At 46.1% G+C, this 23,666-nt stretch overlaps 1 protein-coding gene and 1 pseudogene across 5 annotated transcripts in view; one reads left to right on the top strand and one right to left on the bottom strand.

Annotated features, from left to right (window-relative positions):
• Positions 1-23,666, top strand: part of LOC101593771 (endothelin-converting enzyme 2) — a 54,005-nt gene that overhangs the window by 18,793 nt on the left and 11,546 nt on the right. The window contains exons 1-7 of one of the 5 annotated variants that reach the window (XM_045150826.1): positions 16,792-17,052; positions 17,694-17,777; positions 18,122-18,257; positions 18,437-18,652; positions 19,331-19,455; positions 19,548-19,694; positions 19,852-19,917. In XM_045150826.1, coding sequence (XP_045006761.1) covers positions 17,694-17,777; positions 18,122-18,257; positions 18,437-18,652; positions 19,331-19,455; positions 19,548-19,694; positions 19,852-19,917 — 774 coding nt within the window. In that variant the 5' untranslated portion in view covers positions 16,792-17,052. Of the gene's footprint in view, positions 1-16,791; positions 17,053-17,312; positions 17,435-17,693; positions 17,778-18,121; positions 18,258-18,436; positions 18,653-19,330; positions 19,456-19,547; positions 19,695-19,851; positions 19,918-23,666 lie in introns of those variants that run through there. The other 4 variants (XM_045150827.1, XM_045150825.1, XM_004654327.2 and 1 more) reach the window with 4 other exon arrangements.
• On the bottom strand, positions 1,262-2,300 carry LOC123460935 (annotated as a pseudogene).

Raw genomic sequence — 23,666 nt, 5'->3', positions numbered from 1 at the left:
TTTATTTATTTATTTATTTTTTTTTTTGGTTTTTCGATGTAGGGTCTCTCTCTGGCCTAGACTGACCTGGAATTCACTATGGAGTCTCAGGGTGGCCTTAAACTATGGCGATCCTCCTACCTCTGCCTCCTGAGTGCTGGGATTAAAGGCATGCGCCACCATGCTCGGCTGTGAAAAACATTTTTTTAAATTACACATTTATTTATATTTTAATTTTCACAGATTAAAAGATTTCATTGCCTCGAAAGCCTAATGACTCAGGTTCGATTCCCCGGCACCCACTTAAAGCCAGATGCACAAAGTGGTGCATGCATCTAGAGTTTATTTGCAGTGGTTGGAGACCCTGTAGTGACTATTCCCTCTGTCTGTCTTTCTTCTGTCTGCTTGCAAATAAATAAAAACTATATATTGTTTGTTTGTTTTTCAAGGAAGTGTATATCGCTGTAGCCCAGGTTGACCTGGAACTCACTATATAGTTTCAGGATGGCCTCAAACTCACAGTGAGCCTCCTACCTCTGCCTCCTAAGTACCGGGATTAAAGGCATGTACCACAATGCCTGGTTGAAAGAACAATTTTTTATAATTGCATTTTTTTAGAGTCAATTTGTTGGCAGTTTGCAGCACAGATTTCTCATGAGAAACAGAAGAAAAACGACACAGTTAAGACCCATGGCTTTGACTACCCATGAAGACAGACCTCTTCCTGCAAATCAAGCACATGCTTTCCAAGTGCTCCAGGAGCTGTGTCTTGACACCCCAGCACTCCGGGAGCAGGGTCTTGACATGATGACTAAAGACCTAAAATCTTGTGTCATACCCAGAATATTGGGTGAGGTTCAAAGCTGCAGGCAGTAAAATGTTCTGAGAAAAGCAACACTCAGAGTTGCTGGCTGCTGCCCCTTAGGTGCCTAAGGGGTATGATGCCCAGCATAAACCTGACAACCACAGGCGTACTTTCTCAGATGACACCAGTGAATGACTTTAGCTAGTGCTCTACAAAACAGTTCATAAAAAATGTTTGCTGCAAGGCACCAAGGCGGTAGAGCTTTTGAGAGAACACTCAGAAAAGAACAGGCTAAACAAGGGAACTAGTCTTCAGTGGAGGAATTTCTTATTACTGCAACTAGTAAAACAATTACATCAGATACACTGCAATGGCAGGCTCACTGGGCAGCATGGGGCACCCCTCAGCCAGGAGGTCTAGGCCATGTTCATCCGCGGCTCACCATTGACTGGAGGTGCCAGTCAGGCTCTTTCCACATCATTTGTATTTAGAAAGTCCTTTTCCCGTAGTCTTGCCCCGCGTCCCCTCAGCTACCAGACTCTTCAGGGAAGAAATGGGCAGAAACAGAGTTCTTCACATCCATTCCATGCCACCTGTCCAAGATGAACTTTGAAATGTCCAGTCCAACATAGTCAAGAAGCTCAAATAGACCCATGGGGTACTCAGCTCCCCAACTTCTCCATGTCAGTGACTTCCCCGGATTCATCACTTTGTTCATGCATCTTGGTAGCTCCCTCAAGGTATGGCAGCAAGAGATGGTTCTCAATATACCCAGGAGTATCCTTAGTAACAGAATGCTTTCCCGAGACTTTGTCTCCTTCATCATGGGCACAGGGTTGAAGAAATGGAGACCAGCAAATTGGTCTTGTCTGGTGGAGGCACTGGCTATGCTTGTGATCTACAAAGCAGAAGTGTTGTTAGCAAAGCTAGTGTGTTCAGCAGTGACGCTGTCCAGCCTTTGGAAGAACTCCTTCAGATTCTCCATGGTGGCCTCTACCACCAGGTTCATGCAGTTGTCCACAGACACTGCATCTGTGCTGTTTAAAGGCTGCCCATGGTCTTCTCCATAAATTCCTCCTCAGCCTTAGAGTTTTCTGAAAACCTATTCTTGTGTGTGTGTGTGTGTGTGTGTGTGTGTGTTTTTACTGAGGTAGACTCTCAACCCTATCCCAGGATGACCTGAAGCCCCAGATTGGCCTCAAATCCACGTCCTCCTACCTCTGCCTCCCAGAGAGCAGGGATTAAAGGTGTGAGCCACCACACTCGGCTCCATTAAACCCCTTCTTCCCAGCTAGTCTCCTATGTTCATGTCTGTGTGTGTGCGCGCACGTGCGCTTGCGTGTCTCACTGAGTTTAACTAGGGTTGTTTACATGAGCATGTGTGGGAGGTTATCTACTGGAGTATGGGCAATTTAGCAGTGCTACCCCACTGGAGCATATGACGCTCCATCTCCCAGCAAGCATTACCTTCCAGAAGCTCCTCCAGACCTTCCCTATCATTGTCAGTACTGACCATTAATGTTTCTTCTTATCATCATGACGGCATTGTACTTGTACAGTTTTTTATTTTTATGTATTAAAGAAAGAGAGAGAATGAGACAGAATGGGCATGCTAGGGCCTCTTGCCATGGCACATGGACTCCAGATGTATGCACCACTTTGTACACCTGGCTTTACATGGGTATTGGGGAATCGAACCCAGATTGTAGGCTTTGCAAACAAGTGCTTTTAACTGCTGAGCCATCTCTCCAGCTCCACGTGCTTGTAATTTTAAGAAGTAATCAAACTGGGCATAGTGGTGCATGCCTTTAATCCCAGCACTTGGGAGGCAGAGGTAGGAGGATCTTAGTGAGTTTGAGGCCACCCTGAGACTCCACAGTGAATTCCAGGTCAGCCTGGGCTAGAGCGAGACCCTACCTCAAAAAACAAAAAACAAAACAAAACAAAAAATTAAGGCAAGTTCAACAGGCTGGCCTTTTTAAAAATTTCTTTTTTATTGACAGCTCCCATAATTATAAACAATATCCATAGTAATTCCCTTCCTCCCCCCAGCCTGGCCTTTTTTTACGCGAGAGAATGGGAGCAAGAGAGGCAATTTGCACGCCAGGGCCTCCAGCCACTGCAGTAGCACTCCAGACGCGTGCGCCCCCTTGTGTGCATGTGAGACCTTGCTGCTTGTGTCACCTTGTACATCTATCCGGTTTACGTGGGATCTGAAGAGTTTAACATGGGTTCTTAGGTTTCTCAGGCAAGAGCCTTAACCACTAAGCCATCTCTCCAGCCCCATGATGTATGTTTTTTTAAAAAAATATTTTTATTTATTTTTAAGCAGAGAAAGAGAGAAGAGTGATGGAGAGAATGGCACACCAGGTCTTCCAGCCACTGCAAACAAATTCCAGGTGAACATTCCACTTTGTGCATCTTGTATAAAACCATGGGTACTGGGGAATTGAACCCAGGTCTTTAGGCTTCACAGGCAAGCGCCTTAACAGCTGAGCCATCTCTCCAGCCCTGATGCATGGGTTGTTGTTTTTTTTTTTTTTTTTTTTTTGAGGTAGGGTCTCACTCTAGCCCAGACTGACCTGGAATTCACTATGTAGTCTCAGGGTGGCCTCGAACTCACGGTGATCCTCCTACCTCTGCCTCCCGAGTGCTGGGATTAAAGGTGTGCACCACCACGCCCGGCTGATGCATGTTTTTTTTTTTTTTTTTGGTTTTTCGAGGGAAGGTCTCGCTCTAGCCCAGGCTGACCTGGAATTCACTATGGAGTCTCAGGGTGGCCTCGAACTCATGGCAATCCTCCTACCTCTGCCTCCCGAGTGCTGGGATTAAAGGCATGCGCCACCACGCCCGGCTTGATGCATGTTTTTAATTGAAGTACTACAGAGGCCAGGGTAGGAGGATCACTGTGAATCTGAGGCCAGCCTAGATTTGCAGAGTAAGTTCCAGATCAGCCTGGACTAGAGTGAAACCCTGCCTCAAAAAAAAAAAAAAAAAAAGCAAAGCCGGGCGTGGTGGCGCACGCCTTTAATCCCAGCCCTCGGGAGGCAGAGGTAGGAGAATTGCCGTGAGTTCGAGGCCACCCTGAGACTACATAGTGAATTCCAGGTCATCCTGAGCCAAAGTGAGACCCTACCTTGAAAAGCCAAAAAAAAAAAAAAAAAAAAAAGCAAAACAAACAACTCCCCCCCCCACCAGAATCAAGTGATAAATACAAAACATATAATAAAATTATAAACTAGGACTATTTAAATTTTTATTTGTTTTTTGTTTTCCAGAGGTAGGGTGGCCTCGAGCTCACAACGATCCTCCTACCTCTGCATCCCAAGTGCTGGGATTAAAGGCGTGTGCCACCATGCCCAGCCTCAGAACTCACTCTTTTTTTTTTTGTTGTTGTTCTTTTTTATTTATTTATTTGAGAGCGACAGACACAGAGAGAAAGACAGATAGAGGGAGAGAGAGAGAGAATGGGCGCGCCAGGGCTTCCAGCCACTGCAAACAAACTCCAGGCGCGTGCGCCCTCTTGTGCATCTGGCTAACGTGGGACCTGGGGAACTGAGCCTACAACCCGGCTCCATAGGCTTCACAGGCGAGCGCTTAACCGCTAAGCCATCTCTCCAGCCCAGAACTCACTCTTTAGCTCCAGCCTGGCCTTGAACTCACAGTGATTCTCTTACCTTGGCCTTCAGAGTGCTGGGATTAAAGACACATGCCACCACACTCAGCTCTATTTGAGATTTGATGGTTTGTTTGTGGTTTTTTTCAAGATAGGGTCTCACGCTAGCCCAGGCTGACCTGGAATTCTCTATGTAGTCTCAAGGTGGTCTCAAACTCACGGTGTTCCTCCTACATCTGCCTCCCGAGTACTGGAGATTAAAGGTGTGTGCCACCATGCCTGGCTTCTATTTGAGTTTTTCTTTTTAAATATTTTATATTTATTTATTTATTTGACAAAGAAAGAAGGAAAGAGAGAAAGAGGGAGGGAGAGAGACAGTGGGTGCGCCAGGGCTTCCAGCCACTGTAAAGGAACTCCAGACGCTTGCGCCCCCTTGTGCATCTGGCTAACTTGGATCCTGGGGAATCAAACCTGGGTCCTTTGGCTTGGTAGGCAAATGCCTTAACCACTAAGCAATCCCTCCAGCCCTATTTGAGTTTTTTAAAAATACTTTAAAAAATTTATTTAAGAGAGAGAGAGATAAGCAGATAGAGAGAGAATAGGCACACCAGGGTCTCTAGCCACTGTAAAGGAACTCAAGATACATGTGCCACCTTGTGCATCTGGCTTAATGTTGGTACTGAGGATGAATCTAGACATTTGGCTTTGCTAGCAAGCACCTTAACCACTAAGCCATTTCTTCAGCCCTCTATTTGAGGGTTTGTTGTTGTTGCTTTGGTTTTTCAAAATAGGATTTCACTCTAGCCCAGGCTGACCTGGAATTCACTATGTAGTCTCAGGATAGCCTCGAACTCATGGTGATCCTCCTACCTCTGCCTCCCGAGTGCTGGGATTAAAGGTGTGCATCACCATGCCCAGCTTTACTTTTGATTTTGAGACAGGGTCTCACTAAGTTGCCCATGCAGGCCTTCCACGTGGAAGTCTTCAGCCCCAGCCTCCTGAGGTGTGGCTCATGCCATGTTTTCATTCATCTAGTCTTGGGGACAGCAAAGGGAAAGAAGCAAATGCTATGATGTCATGTTGACATCAAAGTGAACACGAACAACTCCTAAGACTTATGCCAAGTAGATTTCCTGAGGCTTCAGATCTGGCAGGACTGGATGTGAAAGCTCTTTTCTTAGGGAACCCCTGACTAATCTAGCGCCCATCTGTCTGCTCTGCCATCAAAAAAGTAGAACACACTTTCTTCAGCCTTACAATTCTCACTCTTAGTTACAGGGTTTGAATGGTTATAATTAAAATAAAATAGCTGAACATGGTGATGCATAGCTATAATTCTAGCATGTAGGAGGCAGAGGTAGGGAGTTGCTACAAATTTGAGACCAGCCAGAGCAATATAGTGACTTCTAGGCCAGCAGAGCTATATCATGAGACCTTGTCTCCAAAAAACAAAAATAAAATCAACTGGATAAACAAAAAAAAATTATTTTAAAAATGGGGCTGGAGAGATGGCTTGGTAGTTAAGCACTTGCCTATGAAACCTAAGGACCCCAGTTCGAGGCTCAATTCCCCAGGACCCACGTAAGATGCACAAGGGGGTGCGTGTGTCTGGAGTTTGCAGTGGCTGGAGGCTCTGGTGCGCCTATTCTCTCTCTCTCTCCCTCTTTCTCTCTCTGTCTGTCACTCTCAAATAAATAAATAAAAATAAACAAAAAATTTATTTAAAATCACCTGGGTCTGATGGTGCAAGCCTGTAATCCCAGCTGCTGAGGAGCTGAGGTAGGAGGATTGCAAGTTTACAGGCAGCTTGGACAATTTAGTGAGATCTTGTCTCAAAAATGTTTTTTAAAATATTTTGTTTATTCACTTATTTATTTATGAGTCAGAGAAGGGGGAAGAGAGAGAGAGAGAGAGAGAGAGAGAGAGAGAGAGAATGAGAATGGGTCTTCCAGGGCCTCTAGCCACTGCAAATGAACTCCAGATGCATATACCACCATGTGCATCTGGCCTACATGGGTTCTGGGGAGTTGAACATGGGTCCTAGGCTTTGCAGGCAAGCAGCTTAACTGCTAAGCCATATCTCCAGCCCATTTTTAAAGTTTTTATGGCAACTTTGGTACATTTAAACAATATGCCATGATCATAAACCCCTCCCACTAGTCTTCCTTTTCCTCCTCCCAAATTTGCTCTCCCCTGAATCTCTTATTCTTTCTAAGTAGTCTCTCTTCTATTTTGATATAATCAATTTCCCCTCTTATGCAGGTCTTGTGTAGGTAGCATCAGCCACTGTGAGATCACGCATACTACAGCACTGTGTGTCTGGAAGACAGTATTGCAGAGCACTCTACAAAACATTTAAATTTTTGTTTTGTTTTGTTTTGTTTTGTTTTTTAAGGTAGGGTCTCACTGTAGCCAAGGGTAACCTAGAATTCACTCTGCAGTCTCAGAGTGGCCTTGAAGTCACAGCAATCCACCTACCTCTGCCTCCCAAGTGCTGGGATTAAAGGCATGTGCCACCACCCCCGGCTCTTAAATATTTTACATTTATTTATTTAAGAAAGAGAAAGAGAGAGAGAGAGAGAATGGGCACACCAGGGCTTTCAGCCACTGTAAACAAATTCCAGACACATGCACCACCTTGTGCATCTGGCTTATGTGGGCACTGGGGAATGTAACCTGGTCCTTAGGCTTCACAGACAAGTGGCTTAACTGCTAAGCCATCTCTCCAGCACATCCTCAAAACATCTTTTTAAAGGGCTGGAAGGATGGATCAGTGGTTAAAGGCACTTGCTTGCAAAGCTTGCTGGCCCACGTATGATTCTCTGGTACCCATGGAAAGCCAGATTCACAAAGTGGCTTATGCATCCCGAGTTTATTTGCAGTGGCAAAAGGCCCTGGTATGTTCATTCTTTTTCTCTCTCAAATAAATAAAGGGGGGTAATGGAGATATAGTCCAAAGCACTTGCCTAGCATATGCAAGGCACTAGATTCAAAATATAGTACCTTAAAAATCAAATTAAGGGGGTTGGAGAGATGGCTTAGTGGTTAAGCGCTTGCCTGTGAAGCCTAAGGACCCCGGTTCCAGGCTCAACTCTCCAGGACCCACATTAGCCAGATGCACAAGGGAGCACATGTATCTGGAGTTCGTTTGCAGTGGCTGGAGGCCCTGGCATGCCCATTCTCTCTCTCTCTCTTTCTCTCTCTCAATCTCTCTCCTTCTCTCTGTCACTCTCAAATAAATAAATAACATGTTTAAGAAAAATCAAATTAAGAGTTGGAGAGATGGCTTATCAGTTAAGCGCTTGCCTGTGAAGCCTAAGGACCCTGGTTCAAGGCTCAATTCCTCAGGACCCATGTTAGCCAGATGCACAAGGGGGTGCACGCGTCTGGAATTCATTTGCAGTGTCTGGAGGCCCTGGCGTGCCCATTCTCTCTCTCTCTCTGCCTCTTTCTCTCTCTCTGTCACTCTCAAATGAATAAATAAAAATTAACAAAAAAAACAAATTAAATTATAACATACCCTTTATGTGCCAGGCATTGTTTTAAGCACTTTACATATAATGTTTTATTTATTTCTAGAACCACCCTTTGAAGTAAGGACTATTCTTAAATATGTATATGTATGTGTGTGTGTGTGTGTGTGTGTGTGTATATATATATATATATATTTTTTTTTTTTCAAGGTAGGGTTTTGTTCAAGCCCAGACTGACCTAGAATTCACTAGGTAGTCTCATGGTGGCCTTGAACTCATGGTGATCCTCCTACCTCTACCTCCCAAGTGCTGAGATTAAAGGCATGTGTCACCACACCTAGCTTTAAAAATATTCTTTTACTTATTTGTGTGTGCACATGTGTGTATGGGCATGCCATGGCCTGTTCCTGCTGCAAACAAACACCAGCTACATGTACCATTTGTTTTTAACATGTTTAAGATTTTATCTAGGGCTGGAGAGATGGCTTAGTGGTTAAGGCACTTGCCTGAAAAGCCAAAAGACCCAGTTTCAACTCCCCAGAACCCATGTAAGCCAGATGCACAAGGTGGCACGTGTATCTGGAGTTCGTTTGCAGCAGCTGGAGACCCAGACACACCCATTCTCTCTCTCCACCTCTTTCTCTCTCTCTCCTTCTCTTTCTTAAATAAATAAATGAAAATAAATTTAAAAGAAGATTTTTTTTTCTGTTCTTTTAAAAAAAAATTTAAAACTTTCATGTATTTATTTGCGAGGAGAGAGAGAATGAGAGTGCCAGGGCCTCTTGCTGCTGCAAACAAACTAGATGCATTCACCACTTTGTGCACCTGGTTTAATGTGGGAGCTGGGGACTTGAACCCAGGCCAGAAGGCTTTGAAAGCAAGCACCTTTAACTGCTGATCCATCTCTCCAGCCTCCACGTGTGCCATTTTTGTGTCTGGCTTTACATGGGTGCTGGGGAGTCATACCTGGATAAGCAGCTTTGCAAGCAAGTACCTTTGTCCACTGAGCTATCTCCCCAGCCCACCAGGTAGAAACTACCCTTGTTCCCATTTTATAGATGGGAAAATTGAGTCTCAATCCAGAATTGTTCATTTCCATAGTGTCACCGTACTGTGTCTTGTTGGAGAATATTCAAGTTGGGGGTGGAAAAAATGCCTACGAAAACAATCCACCGCTTCTAACATAATCTGTTCGTTATCCACCGTTTTCTCAGCCACAGAGCATTCCAACTCCACAATGAAAACTTGAGAACCAGATGTGGTGGTGCAGGTCTTTAATCTCACTTGAGAAGCAGAGGTAGGAGGATTGCTTGAGTTTGAGGTCACCCTGAGACTACATAGTGAATTCCATGTCAGTCTGGACTACAACAAGACCCTACCTTGAAAAAACAACAACAAAAATTCCAATGGCATTCTTCACTGAAATAGAAAAAAAAAATTCTAAAATTCATTTGGAAGCACAAAAACCCTTGAATAGCCAAAACATACCTGATTTTAAGATATATTACAGGGCCATAGGGGAAAAACAAAACAAAACAAAACAGCATGGCATGGGCACAAAATCAGACACAGATCAATGGAACAGAATAGAGGACCCAGATGTAAACCTGGGCAGCTAACAGCCATTTGATTTTTGACCAAAAATGCCAAAATTAGGGGCTGTAGAGATGGCTTAACAGTTAAGGCACTTGCTTACAAAGCCTAAGGACCCCTGTTCAATTCCCCAGTACCCATGTAAGCCAGGTGCACAAAGTGGCACATGTGTGTGGAGTTCATTTGCAGTGGGTAGAGGGCCCTGGTGTGTCCATTTTCTTTCTCTCTAACTCTCAAATAAATAAAAAAAAATATTTGTTTTTTGTTTTTGTTCAAGGTAGGGTCTCACTCTAGCTCAGGATGACCTGGAATTCACTATGTAGTCTCAGGGTGGCCTCGAACTCATGGCGATCCTCCTACCTCTGCCTTCCAAGTGCTGGAATTAAAGCCATGCGGCACCATACCTGACTCATATAAAATATTTTTTTAAATGCCAAAAATATTCACTGGTGAAAGATAGCCTCTTTAAAAAATGATACTGGGAAAACTAGGTATCTATATGAACGAGGATGAAAATAGATCTTTATCTCTCTCCATGCACAAGAATCAAGTCCATCCAAATGGATCAAAAACCTTAATATCAGACCTGAGACTCTGAAACTGCTAAAGGAAAATGTAGGGGAAACCCTTCAACATATTGGTATTGGCAAAGACTTTCTGAATATAACCCCAGTTGCTCAGGAAATAAAGCCATTAATCAACCCCTGGGACCTCATGAAATTAAAAAGTTTCTGTAGAGCAAAAGACACTGTGAATGGAGCAAAGAGGCAACCTACAGAATGGGAGAAAATTGTTGCCAGCTATTCACCTAACAGGATTAATATCCAAGATAAACAAAGAAGTAAAAAAAAAAAAAAGCTCAGTAGTAGAGGCCAGTAAGCTAGAAAGGGGCTATAAGGGAGGGAAGAGAAGAGAGGATTTAAGAGAATTCTATTGCATATATGTAAGTAGAAGAACAGATTTCTGGAGGCATAAACACCTAAGTAAGGTCAGGGAAAGAGACTGAGTAAGGGAAGGGGGAAGGTTAATCAAAATGTAAGAGGGTATGAATATGTCATATGGAAACCTACTTTTTCGGATAGTGGCATATGCAGAAGCCATAGATTGTTACTAGAAAATTTTCAGTGCCAGGCATGGGATACCTTCCAGTGTGTTATTGGCCAGGGAGGTCCCTAATTCCCCCAAAACATTACTAGCCATTGCTGGGGCTCTTGATTTCCCACTATGAGTGGATGGTAAGACCCTATTGCTAAAGACTCCATGTGCTTGGGCTGCAAGGTCACTGAGAAATCTTTTTTAAAATATTTTATTTCTATTTGAGAGAGAAAGAGGGAGAGGGGATAGGCACACCAGGGCATTCAGCCACCGCAAATTAACTCCAGATGCATGTGCCACTTTGTGCATCTGGCTTATGTGGGTCCTGGGTCCTTTGGCTTTGCAGGCAGGTGTCTTAACTACTAAGCTATCTCTCCAGCCCCACTGAGAAATCTTGCTGGAGGTGAGCTGAAACCTCCTCTGTGTAGACCAGCTGACAGAAAGCTGGAAAAAGCTATGCTGCATGGAACTTCATGGGAGAGAAGTCATCAGTGGAGATAAACAACAGTGGACATTGCAAGTCTTAAGTTTGACCAGCCAGGCCAAATGAACCAACAGGTGCAATAGTGGCATGTCTGTTATGGGGAAAACCAACCACTCTCTAATTGGACTGGACGCCTGCTCTATGGGAGGGAATACATGCCTGGTACTGAAAACCTATGATAGGGGATGTCATGAGCCCTCGGGGGTGTAACTCCTGCTGGTATCTAGCTAAATGCATATGTTATGCTCCCCAAACTCCTCAGTAAGCACTTTTCTTAACATTCATACCCACCTATTAATGGTACTCTCACTTTTGGCTAGAGAAGCTTCTCTTTTCAGATGGCATTGACCTCTGGGATGACTCAAAAGGTGACATAGTTCTGAGAAGAAGTGACAGAGGAGTGCTCAGCACTGACACATCTCTATCACACCTTCCAAGGATCAGGGTCCATTGCAGAAGAGGTAGCAGGAAGAATGTAAGAGCCAAAGGAAGTGTAGGACTGCTCACAATGCACTCTTCCAGACACAAGGATATCCATGACATCACAGTGCTTAGCACAATCTACAGAAGATTAGTATAATAGGAGGAAAAGATGATGACATCAAAATAAAAGAGAGACTGATTGAGAAGGGGAGAGGATATGATGGAGAGTGGAGTTGTGAAAAGGAAAGTGAGGGGGGAGGGAATTATGTTTTATTGTCTGTAATTATGGAAGTTGTCAATAATGAAAAATTTAAAAAATTTTAAAGGCTAGTCTGTTGGGTTTGTCTCAAAATAAATTAAGGCCTATTGTGCAGCATTTTCATTATCCCTGTAATTTTCAAACCTCTGGATTGATGGTTAGTGAGTAAATGATACTAGCTTCTGAAGTTAACTAAAGTTTTCACTTCTTTAGCCAGAGATACTCCCATTAGTTCTTCTGAAACAATTTTGTAAAAATTCAATTATCTCCTTATAAAATAAGCAATAGGATCCTATAATTTAAAGAAAAAAATTGCTTATTTTTATTTATTTGAGAGCAACAGGACAGAGAGAGAAAGTGGAAGATAGATAGAGAATGGACATGCCAAGGCCTCCAGCCACTGCAAATGAACTCCATATGCATGTACTTCCTTGTACATCTGGCTTATGTGGGTCATGGGGAATCGAACCCTGAATTGGGGTCCTTAGGCTTCACAGGCAAGTGCTTAACCATTAAGCCATAACTCCAGCCCGTATAAAAATTTTTTGAAGTACATGAACCATCTCTATTAAAGGTAAACAGAAGCTGGGCATGGTGGCGCATGCCTTTAATCCCAGCACTTGGGAGGAAGAAGTAGGAGGACCACCGTGAGTTTGAGGCCACCCTGAGATTACATAGTGAATTCCAAGTCAGCCTGACATAGAGTGAGACCTCACCTTGAAAAACCAAAATAAATAAATAAAATAAAGGTAAACATACTATTATAAGGCTATTAAGCACAACTAAAACATTAAATTTGGTTAGAGTCTTTCCACAGTGAGCTCCCAGGAAAAAGGGGGAAAACAAGATGAAAAAAAGCTATAACCAAGTGGTTTTGTTGCCAGTAGTCTTCTCTGGACTGAATATTTTCAGGTTCTTTTTTTTTTTTTTTTTTTTTTTTTTTTGGTTTTTCGAGGTAGGGTCTCACTCTGGTCCAGGCTGACCTGGAATTAACTCTGTAGTCTCAGGGTGGCCTTGAACTCATGGCGATCCTCCTACCTCTGCCTCCCGAGTGCTGGGATTAAAGGCGTGCGCCACCACGCCCGGCTTTATTTTCAGGTTCTTAAGGTATTATTTGAAGAGCTGAATAAGCAAACACAAATAGCAAAGCAACAAGATTTATTTAAAGAGACAGTCCAGGATGGGAGACATGGCTTATCGGTTAAGGCAAATGCCTGCAAATGCTAAGGACCCAGGTTCAATTCCTCTGTACCCACATATGCCAGATGCACAGGTGGCACATGCATCTGGAGTTCATTTGCAGTGGCTGGCGGCCCTGGCATGCCCATGCTCTTTCTTTCCTCTCTCTCCCCTTCTCTCTCTCTTTGCAAATAAATAAAATACCTAAAAAAATTTCTTTAAGCTGGTGTGACGGCTGTGATGGCACACGCTTTAATCTCAGCACTTGGGAGGCTGCGGGAGGAGGAACACTGTGGGTTCAAGACTACATAGTGAATTCCAGGTCACCCTAGGCTAGAGCAAGACCCTACCTTGAAAAACAAAAAAAAAATCAAAACAAAAGAAAAAATATTTTATTTATTTGAGAGAGATAGAGACAGAGGAAAAGAAAGACAGAGAGTGTCAGTATGGATGTTCCAGGGCCTTCTGCCACTGCAAACTCCAGACACACATGCCACTTTGTGTATCCAGCTTTCCATGGGTACTGGGGAATTGAACCCAGGTCATTAGGTTTTGAAACAAGTAACTTTAGACACTGAACCAGCTCTCAACCCCCACCCACATTAAACATTTAAAATCCATGAATTTCATATGTGCATAGGTGACTTTGCATAGAACATTTAATATGCCTGAACTCATTTTTAGTTCTAGGACTAATCTACCACTTGAGGCTGGAGTGATGGCTCAGCTGTTCAATGAGCTTGCTTTCAAAGCCTGCTGGTCTGAGTTTGATTCTCCAGTACCTATGTAAAGCCAGATGCACAAAATGGTGCATTATCTGGAGTTTGTTTGCAGTGACTAGAGACCCTGTTGTGCCCATTCTGTCTCTCCTCTGTCTTTCTTCTCTCTGTGTGCAAGCAAATAAAATATTAATAAGTAAATAAATAAATAAAATCCATCTCATGGCTGGAGAAATGGCTCAGCAATTAAAGGTGCTTGCTTGCATAGCCTGATGTCCCTAGTTTGATTCCCCAGTATAAGCAGCAGATGGCAACAAGGCAGGGGAAAAGAAGGGTGGGAGGAGGGTTAATTAAAAGTCAAGACTTTATAAATAAGCATATGGAAACCTACTTTTCTGGATAATGGTTCACCAAGAAGCCACAGACTGTTACTAGAAAAATTTTAGTGCCAGAGATGGGATAACTTTCAGTGAGTGAGTTCTTGGCCAGGGAGGTTCCTGGAGCCCTTAAAACACTATGGGCCATTGCCAAGGCTCTTGTTTTCCATTGCTGCCACTGGAGGTGGCACATGTGTTTAATCCCAGCACTTGGGAGGCAGAGGAAGGAGGATGGCCATGAGTTCGAGCCACCCTGAAACTACATAGTGAATTCCAGGTCAGCCTGGGCTAGAGTGAGATCCTACCTTGAAAAATCAAAACACACACACACACACACACAAAACACCTCCATATGCTTTGGCTGCAAGGTCACTGTGAAATCAAGCCAGTGGTTACCTGAAAACCTCCTCCCTGTGGATCAGCAGACAGAAAGCTGGAAAAAGCTATGCTGATGCAGCCCTATGGGAAAGAGAAGTCATCAGTGGTGATAAACAACAGCAGACACTGCAAGCCTTAAGTTTGGCCAGTCATGCCAGATGAGCCAAATGGTGCAATAGTGGCATATTTGTTATGGGGAAAACCAGCTGCTCTCTAATTGGATTGGAGGCCTGCTCCATGGGAGGGAATACATACCTGGTACTGAAAACCTAATCAAAAACCTATGGTGGGATGGAGAGATGGCCTAGGGGTTAAGGTGCTTGCCTGTGAAGCCTATGGACCCAGGTTTGATTCCCCAGGACCCACATAAGCCAGATGCACAAGGTGGCATATGTGTCTGGAGCTTGCAGTGGCTGGAGGCCCTGGTGCACCCCATTCTCTTTCTCTCTCCCTCTCTCTCTCTCTCTCTCTCTCTTTCTCTCAAATAAATAAATATTTTGTAAAAGAGTCTATGGTGGGGGAAGTCATGAACCCCAAGAATGTAATGGGTTCTCTCATCTGGCTAAATGTATATATTATGCTCACCCAACTGCCCTGTAAGCACTTCTCTTAATGTTCATACCCTTATATTAATGCTACTCTCACTTTTGGTTAGAGAAGTTTCTCTTTTCAGATGGTGCTGACCTATGGAGTGACCCAAAAGGCCCCATAGTGCTGAGAAGTGACAGAGGAGTGCTCAGCACTGAAACATCTCTATCACGCCTTTCAGGCTCAGGATGCATTGCAGAAGAGGTGGCAGAAAGAATGTAAGAGCCAAAGGAAGGGTAGGACTGCTCACAATGCAATCTTCCAGAAACAAAATGGTCTGGATATCCATGACCTCACAGTGCCTGGCACTACCTACACAATACCCTCATAATAGGAGGAAAAGATGATGACATCAAAATAAAAGAGAGATTAATTGAGAGGGAGAGAGGATATGATGGAGGGTGGATTTGTGAAGGGGAAAACGAGGGAGGGGAGAGAATTATCATGATTCATTGTTTATAATTATGGAAGTTGTCAATAAAAAAATAGTTTAGCCAGGCATGGTGACACATACCTTAAATTCCAGTACTCAGGAGGCGGAGGTAGGAGGATCACTGTGAGTTTGAGGCCAGCCTGAGACTACATAGTAAATTCCAGGTCAGCCTGGGCTAGAATGAGACCCTACCTCATAAAACCAAAAATAGTTTTTTTTTTTAAAAAAAAAAAAAAGGCTGGAGAAATGGCTTAGCGTTTAAGGCACTTGCCTGTGAAGCCTAAGGACCCAGGTTCATTTCCCCAGCACCCATGTAAGCCAGATGACAAGGTGGCACCTGTTTCTGGAGTTCTTTTGTAGTGGTTGGAGGCCCTGGCATGCCCATTCACTCTCTCTCAAATAAATAAATAAAATAAAAATTTTTTTAAAAAGTTAAGAATATTTCAGACTAGGGTTGGAGAAATGACTTAGCAGTTAAGATGCTTGCCTATGAAGCCTAAGGACCCAGGTTTGATTCGCCAGTGCCCATGTAAAGCTAGATGCATATGGTGGTGCATCCATGTGGTGTTCATCTACAGTGGCTGTGTGCCTATTTTCTCTCCCTCTCTGTTTGCTCTTTGTGTCCTTCCTTCTTTCCTTTCTCCCTCCCTTCCTTCCTTCCTGCCTTCCTTCCTTTCTCTCTCTCTTTCCTTCCTTTCTTCCTTCTTCTTTCTTTCTTTCTCTCTCTCAAATAAATAAATAAAAATAAAATATTAAACAAAAAATATTCCAGGCAAGAACCACTTGCAGCAAGATGTCTGAGAACTGAGGCAAGAGTCAAGAAATGGATTATCTGTTTGACCCTACTTTAAGCCTGAGATCAAATTCTTGTACTCTCTTGTGATGGGTGGGTTAGGGAGAGGAGGATGAGGCAGTTCTCCCTGCTCCAAATTGTAAAAGGCAGTAGGCGTTGTTCAATGCAGCAGACTCATCACACTAGGCCTGATTAAGCAATGACAATATGGAAAGCAGATGGCATACGCATGGATGCCACACTATTGAGTTTCAGTTAAATATTGCTTGGTGTAATTCCCCCCCCACCCCCTGCAAACCTCCCAAATAAAGTCGTTTGCTTTCCTCAAGTTAGAAGTGTTAGCATGTCTTTTCTTTAAATATCTGTGCATGGCTGTTTTTTTCCCTGCCAATTTGTCACCATCTGTAACCCTCCCTTTAAGAGATGATGTGATGACAGCAATTATCTTGGAGAGTAAAAATGCCATCTTAAAGCAACCTGTAAGAGTGCCACCAGTGTGGGCTGTGTGTGTAGCGTGTGTGCTGCCTCAGCCGTCGGTGTGCGCTTGTGTGTGTGTGTGTGTGTGTGTGTGTGTGTGTGTGTGTGTGTGTCTTCAACGACAGTGGACTTTGAAGTGCCTTGTGCGTGTTTAGATTCCTGGGAGCATGAGATGCTGTTGCTTCTGAGTGTCTGTACGTGTGGGCCGCGGCCGGCTGTGTGTCTGTCTGCCTGTGTGCCTGGGCTCTGTGTGCTGTGGACCCCCGTTTGAGGGTGAATCTAGCTCAAGAAGCATGATCTCTCTAAGGTGTGTGTAAAGGGCCTGAAATTTGGAGAACCCAGCCAGCTGCAAGCAGGGATTGGGGCCTGGATGGAAGGAAAGTAAGTTATGGGTGGCTTGCGGGAGAGCGCTCCTGGGGGTGCGGGGGGGGGGCGTCTAACCGTGGACTTGGGGTCCCCGGCGGTCGGGTGGGGCCGGGAGCTGCGCGCGCTCCGCCCTCCCCCCGCCCCCGCCCCCGCCCCCGCCCCGGGAGGCGCCGCCGCGGGGTGGGGGTGGCGGGGGCCTGGGAAGGCGGGGGCCGCCGCGCCCGGTCGAGGGGCTGCGGCAGAGGTGGCGATGGCGGGCGCTGGCCGAGCCTGCGGGGTGGCCGGGGCCTCCGCCCCGGGGAGGGACAGCCTTCCGGAGCCCTAAAGCGCCGCCCGGCCCAACTCCATCATGAACGTCGCGCTGCAGGAGCTGGGCGGCGGCGGCGGCGGCGGCAATGTGAGTGGGGGGCCTTGAGCCCCAAGAGAGAGCCCCCCTGGGGTGGACGGGGCCAGGAGGTGACGGCGGGGTCGGCCGCAGGGAACAGGTGGCGTTGAGCAGGGAGGGGCTTGGCGAGATGGGCTTCTTGTGGGGGTGGGGCTAGCAGGAGACGGTGCCAGATGACCCCTGGCAGGCCCTCTGGGGTGGGGGCCTGATGGGCGAGGGGCCAGCAGCCCTCCCTTCCTGACCTTGGTTGGTGCCCTGGACTGTCTTGTAGATGATGGAGTACAAACGGGCCAAGCTTCGCGATGAAGAGGCACCTGAGACCCCCGCAGAGGGTGAAGCTTCTCTGGCTGTGGAGGTGTGCCAGGGGGCTCCCCTATTCCAATCAAACCCCAACCCTGGCATGATGTTTATCATACCCATGAGCTGTGGGCTGTCCTGGAGAGTCACATGTCCCCACTTCTACTCCATCTCTGCTCTCGGTGCCAGGACTGTAGGCGATCCTAAGGCATGACGTTGCACAAAACAGGCTCGGGGCTCAAGCCCACCTGCCTCGCTAACGCTGGGCTCAGCGTTAGCTCCGCTAGCCCGCTGGCTGTACGGCTGTGGAAACCATCCCTCCTTCACGATTTGAGAGGACTTTGGTCATCGTGGATCCCTGTCATGTAGCCCAATTGCCCTCTGTCCTCCTGTGTTCCCCAGGTGGGATTCCGGAAGAGTGAAAGGCAACTCTTTGGCTCACACACACAGCTGGAGCTGGTCCTGGCAGGTGTCTCTATAGTGCTGGCTGTACTGCTTTTGGGCTGTTTTGTGGCCCTGGGGATACAGTACCATAGAGGTAGGTGGGTCCACACCTGTCAGCAGCCTCAATAGTTGTGGGGCTCTGGAGGCTGAAGGATCTCTAAGATTTTCTTTGGTTGGAGCTAGCCTTCCCAACTTCCTGCTGTCATGGCCTTCCCAAAGAAGGGCCCCTTCGACCCTGACGATCCCTACCTTCCATTATGTCCCCTGCCACAGACCCATCGCGTAGCACCTGCCTCACCGAGGCCTGCATTCAAGTGGCTGGGAAAATCCTGGAGTCCCTGGATCGTGGGGTGAGCCCCTGTCAAGACTTTTACCAATTCTCCTGTGGGGGCTGGATCCGGAGGAACCCTCTGCCCGATGGGCATTCTCGCTGGAACACTTTCAACAGCCTCTGGGACCAGAACCAGGCCATCCTGAAGCTCCTGCTTGGTGAGTCGCTGTCGGAGGCGCTGTGCCAGTGTGCGGCATAGGGCCTGTTACTAGTGGCAATGAATGTCCGCAAACGAAGAAGATTGCTTGGTGAACCTCTTCAGGGATGCATAGAGAGAGTGGGGGCTCCTGAAAACTGGACGTGGGTTTCAGTGGGTAGACTTTTAAGTATTATGAGGGTCCTCTTCAAGGATCTCCACAGACAGAAAGGGGAAGGCACAATTGTTTCAGTATTCTTTGTCTGTTTTTTTTGTTTTATGTTTTGAGGTAGTATCTCACTCTAGCCCAGTCAGACCTGAATTCACTATGTGGTCTCAGAGTGGTGTGGCTTTGAACTCGCAGTGATCCTCCTACCTCTGCCTCCCTAGTAATCTAGCCTTATAATCCCAGCTACTTGGGAGACTGAGACAGGAAGATCAAAGGGTCAAGGACAGCCTGGGGTATAGAATAAAGGACATCTTGGCCAATTTAGTGAGACTGTCTCAAAATCAAATGTGAAAGAGGGCTGGGGATTTAACTTAGTAGTAGAGTGCTTGGAAGGTTCAGTCCTAGTACCCCAAAGCACATCCATCCATCTGCACACACATGTATAAATGGAAAAGGAGACAGAGTGAGGCCAGGGACTCCTGTGGGCAGTCATTCTAATTGCTACCCGGACGGTGTGTTCTGTCCCCACAGAGAATACCACTTTCAACTCCAGCAGTGAAGCTGAGCAGAAGACACAGCGTTTCTACCTGTCCTGCCTGCAGGTGGAGCGCATTGAGGCCCTGGGCGCCCAGCCACTGCGGGACCTCATTGACAAGGCAGGGACAGACACCGGGAACGCTGGGAGAGGATGGGAAGGGAGCTCTGGGGGACTCTGTGTCAGCGACTCTTACCTATGCTCTCTACTCAGATCGGTGGTTGGAACATTACGGGGCCCTGGGATGAGAACAACTTCATGGAAGTGCTAAAGGCAGTCGCAGGGACCTATAGAGCCACTCCCTTCTTCACCGTCTATGTCAGTGCTGATTCCAAGAGTTCCAACAGCAATGTCATCCAGGTGCCTGGCTGGGGAAGGGGAGGGAGCGACTCATGGACTCTTTGCTGGGCTCAAACTCCCCTCTCCCGAGACAGGCAAGCCAGGCCGGGTCCCCTCTGTACAGGAGTCCCAGGTTCTAAGAGGGAGGGAGACTTAACTTTAACTCTTGCTGTTGCAGGTGGACCAGTCTGGGCTGTTCCTGCCCTCACGGGATTACTACCTAAATAGAACTGCCAATGAGAAAGTAAGAAGCATTCACAGAACTCACACCCTATCCTGCTGTGTTGACTGATCCACAGACTTTCCTTTTGTGAACAGGGTCAGAGTAGGGAAGGCAAGTTGCCTAGTGAGCCAACTGCCCTTTATTTCCTCTCCCTTCCCTTTTCCGTTCCCCCTTCCCTGTCCTCCTTGTTCTTTCTTCCTACTTTTCCTAGAGACAACTTAAGAGTCTCTGCAGGACCCAGGCTTTGAGTCAGTAAGAGCTCAGGTAAGGGAATGGCAGAGGAATGTTAGGAAGCTAAGGCTGCAAGAGACATATTGAAGCTGGGTGTGGTGGCGCATGCCTTTAATTCCAGCACTCTGGAAGCAGAGGTAAGAGGATTGTCATGAGTTCAAGGCCAGCCTGAGACTATGTAGTGAATTCCAGATCAGCCTGGACTTGAGCAAGAACTTACCTCAAAAAAAAAAAAAAAAAAAAAAAGCCAGGCATGATGGTACATGCCTTTAATCCCAACACTCGGGAGGCAGAGGTAGGAGGATCGCCATGAGTTCAAGGCCACCCCGAGACTACATAGTGAATTCCAGGTCAGCCTGGACCAGAGTGAGACCCTACCTCGAAAAAAAAAAACAAAACAAACAGAACAAAAATAAACAAACAAAAGAAGGAGCATAATCAAGCAGAATCATGAGTTTCAGTAAATGGGTGTTAGAGAGGGAAGAGGTAAAGTAAATTGAAGGTCTAAGCCTGAATGATGGTGGAATGGACAGGACCTTAGGGAATCAAGGATCTGTAGGAAGAACCAGTTATCACAGGACAAGGAGAGATTTCTGAGGCAGACCTGGATTTCAGTCTTGGCTTTGCTGCTTGTTACAACTTACTGGTCTCTCTGAGGCTGTTTCCTCATCTGTGAGAGGGGAAGCATAGCCTGTAGATCCTATAAGGTTTGGGGTGTGGGGCTACAAGCTTATGCTTCTGTATGTAGCAGAAAGTCAGGGTGTGGGGGCTTCTCATTTTAGATATGTAAGTTTGAAGGACGTGGGCACCTTCTTTATGAGACTAAAAGTTGGCAGAGAGCAGGAGAGAGGACAGTACGAAGGGAGCCAGATGCTCTAGGAACTTCTTACAAATCCAGACAAACGGACTGGAGAATTGGCTTAGTGGTTAAGGCTCTTGCCTGTGAAGCCTAAGGACCCAGGCTCCATTCCTCAGAACCCATGTAAGCCAGATGCACATGGTGGCACATGTGTCTGGAGTTTGTTTGCAGTGGCTAGAGGCCCTGGTGCACCCATTCTCTCTCTTCTCTCGGTCTCTCTATCTCTCAAATAAATGAAAAAAAAATTTTTTTTTTTAAAAATCTAGACAAAGGGGGGTAAAAAGGAAAAAGAAATCTAGACAAAGGTGTTGGAGAGGTGGGAGAAAGAAGACAGGCAAAAAAGATGCTTGGGTGTTCAGGGCAGTGGGAAAAAGAGCATCCTGGGGAGCAGGGCAGCCTGGAGAGTCCTGTGTCTTGTCATTCACAAACATTTTCTGAGCAGTTCTCAGCTAGACCCACCTGCAGACATGTGTGAATATGACATTGCCACTGCCCTCTATATGGTAAAGGCCTGAAATGGCTGGTGACACAGTGTCCTCTTCGTAGTTGTTGGGGCAGCCACAGAAGAGAGCTGAGTGAGGGGGAGGGGAGGCAGAAGCTAAGGGCCAGTGCTCTGTACAGAGAGCAGTTCAGACAGGCTGAGGGGAGACGAGGCAGACGACCTACGACACTCAAGAACAGAGGCAATAGGAGGTGAGAGTTACCCAGTCCGTCTGGGTAGATATATATGTAGGTCAAGTTGAGGATTTAGGGATGTTTAGGGATGTGGTACCTTTTAAAAATAATATTTTCACTTATTAATTTGAGAGAGAGAGATACAGAAATGGGCAAGTTGAGAGAGAGAGAGAGAGAGAGAGAATATGGGTGTGTCAGGGCATCCAGCCACTGCAAAAGAACTCTAGATGCATGAGCTCCCTTGTACATCTGGCTTACGTGGATCCTGGGGAATCAAACCAAGGTCCTTTGGCTTTGCAGGCAAATCCCTTAACCGCTAAGCCATCCCTCCAGCCCAAGGGTCATAGTACTTTTTTTGGTGACACAGGGTCTCACTGTGTAGTCTAGGCTGCTCTTACCTCCTGGACTCAAGTGGCACTCTTGCCACAGCCTCCCAGATTGTAGGGCAATTGGCACATATTACCACAGCTGATAAGTTTGGGCTTCCTCTCAAAAGAAGGGAAAGGGAAACTCCAAAGTGATGTGCATAGACATGTGATTTTGGCATCACCTGAGTTAGGAGAGAAGAGAACCTTGAGAGCGCAGAGAACCATGTTGCCCGTGGCTTGGAAGAGGCTTGGACATGTCATTGGTTGTCTCCATCTGGAAGTCCTCCCCAGAACCTGGCGGGGGATTCAGTTCAGAAGGCTAGGGTTAAAAAATAAAAAACAGATAAAAACCAGGAGTATAGCAGGTACAAACAAGTGTCAGACGTAGTCCTTATGCTGAGGGTAAGGAGGCAGGGAGAGGAAGGGGTAATGTGAGATCACTTGGCTGAGCTAACTATACCTCTTAAAAGCTAGGTGGTGGAAGCCGGGCATGGTGGCGTACGCCTTTAATCCCAGCACTCGGGAGGCAGAGGTAGGAGGAATGCTGTGAGTTCGAGGCCACCCTGAGACTACAGAGTGAATTCCAGGTCAGCCTGGGATACAGTGAGACCCTACCTTGGAAAACCAAAAAAAAAAAAAAAAAAGCTAGGTGATGGGTTAGTACTTAAACCTCTTCTCACACCAGCAGCAATGAAAAAGAGAGTGGGGGAAAGGAGAACATTTTCAGTGCAGAGAATGGATATTCAGGGATCTAAACTTTTCAGTGGAGAAAAGTGATGGGTGTTAGCAATTAAGTGAGCCCAGGATAGGGCTTCAAGTCGAGTCAGGGAAGAAGGCCAGCATGGTGGTACATGCTTGTAATTCCACACTTGGGAAGCTGAAGCAGCAGGATTGTGAGTTCAAAGCCAGCTTAGGCTACATAGTAAGAGCTTGTCTTACACACACACACATGCACACACACACATACAACATAAGAAGTGGTTTCTGGGAGTTGGGCACAGAGAGAGGGTTGCTGCTGAGCAGAGCTGAGGATGTCTTGGCATGTTTTCTTCCCTTTCCTCGATAAGTACTTACGAGCACTTACATTGCAGACATTGTGCAAGAGCCCACAATGCCAATGGCAAACAAAGCCAGCAGCTTCTGTCCTCATGAAGCTCAAGCGGCAGCTGGGCATGAGGCAATCTGAGTTTGCGTTAGGCACAGGTAGTGCTCAGGTCTGGGCCACATGCTGTGGTAGTTGCTGATAAGAGTCAGCATGTCACCTTTTCAGGTTTGTTCCATTTATGTGAAATAGGACTAACGTCTACTTTAGGGAGTTGCTGTGAGGGTGTGGTGGAGGCGACATGATATGTAAATCCCCTAGCAAAGTAATATCTAAATTCACAAGTGATCAGTGTACACATTTCTTTCTTCCTTCTTCTTCTTCCTCTTTTTTTTTTTTTTTTTTTGAGGTAGGTCTCACTGTAGCCCAGGCTGACCTGGAATTCCCTTTGTAGTCTCAGGGTGACCTCAGACTCACAGCGATGCTCCTGAGTGCTGGAATTAAAGGCATGCTCCACTTGTCCCGGCTCATACATATTTCTCTTTCTTTTGTTTTTTTTCTTCTCTTTTTTATAGCTTTTCTCTACCTTGGAGAC

Source organism: Jaculus jaculus, chromosome 5 (genome assembly GCF_020740685.1).
Source record: "Jaculus jaculus isolate mJacJac1 chromosome 5, mJacJac1.mat.Y.cur, whole genome shotgun sequence".
Classification (NCBI taxonomy): domain Eukaryota; kingdom Metazoa; phylum Chordata; class Mammalia; order Rodentia; family Dipodidae; genus Jaculus; species Jaculus jaculus.
Note: the sequence above shows the minus strand (reverse complement) of the source record. Positions and strands in the feature narration are given on the sequence as shown.